General features: G+C 38.9%; 1 protein-coding gene across 1 annotated transcript in view; it reads right to left on the bottom strand.

Annotated features, from left to right (window-relative positions):
• Window positions 1-104: 104 nt before the first annotated feature.
• Window positions 105-419, bottom strand: part of LOC119586192 (transcription factor EB-like) — a gene marked incomplete at its 5' end in the record, with an annotated part of 127,344 nt that continues 127,029 nt past the window's right edge. The window contains 1 exon segment of the mRNA XM_037934894.1: window positions 105-360. Coding sequence (XP_037790822.1) covers window positions 187-360 — 174 coding nt within the window.

A 419-nucleotide genomic window follows, 5' to 3' on the forward strand; every position in this document is an offset into this window, starting at 1 on the left:
TTTATCAAAATCAAAATTGAATACATTAATGGTTATGTTTAATTGTTACAGCGCTGAACATAATGTGAGAAATATGTGACTTCAAACAGTACTATTTTTTTTCCTTGTATATTCTAAGCTGGCTTAAAACAAATTCATGTTTTAATGAGAGATATGCATGTTTTTCACTGCTCTTAAAGCACACAATCACGCAACAATGTCCATGGAGTCTGGAGTGAGAGCATCATCAAATGAATGATGGGAGGAATTCGGAGATGAGACCTGAGGCGAAGAGAACACCGGGTCACTTGTGAATGCTGGCCCGTCGTCGTCCATGAGGTCCAGGTTAAAGCCCCCTGACGTGAAGTCGTCTAAAAGTTCCTGTTAGAGAAGATGAGACGTGAATTAGTACCTGCTGTTATTTTTTCCATTTTAGTTCC

This window comes from Penaeus monodon, chromosome 21 (genome assembly GCF_015228065.2).
Source record: "Penaeus monodon isolate SGIC_2016 chromosome 21, NSTDA_Pmon_1, whole genome shotgun sequence".
NCBI classification, from domain to species: domain Eukaryota; kingdom Metazoa; phylum Arthropoda; class Malacostraca; order Decapoda; family Penaeidae; genus Penaeus; species Penaeus monodon.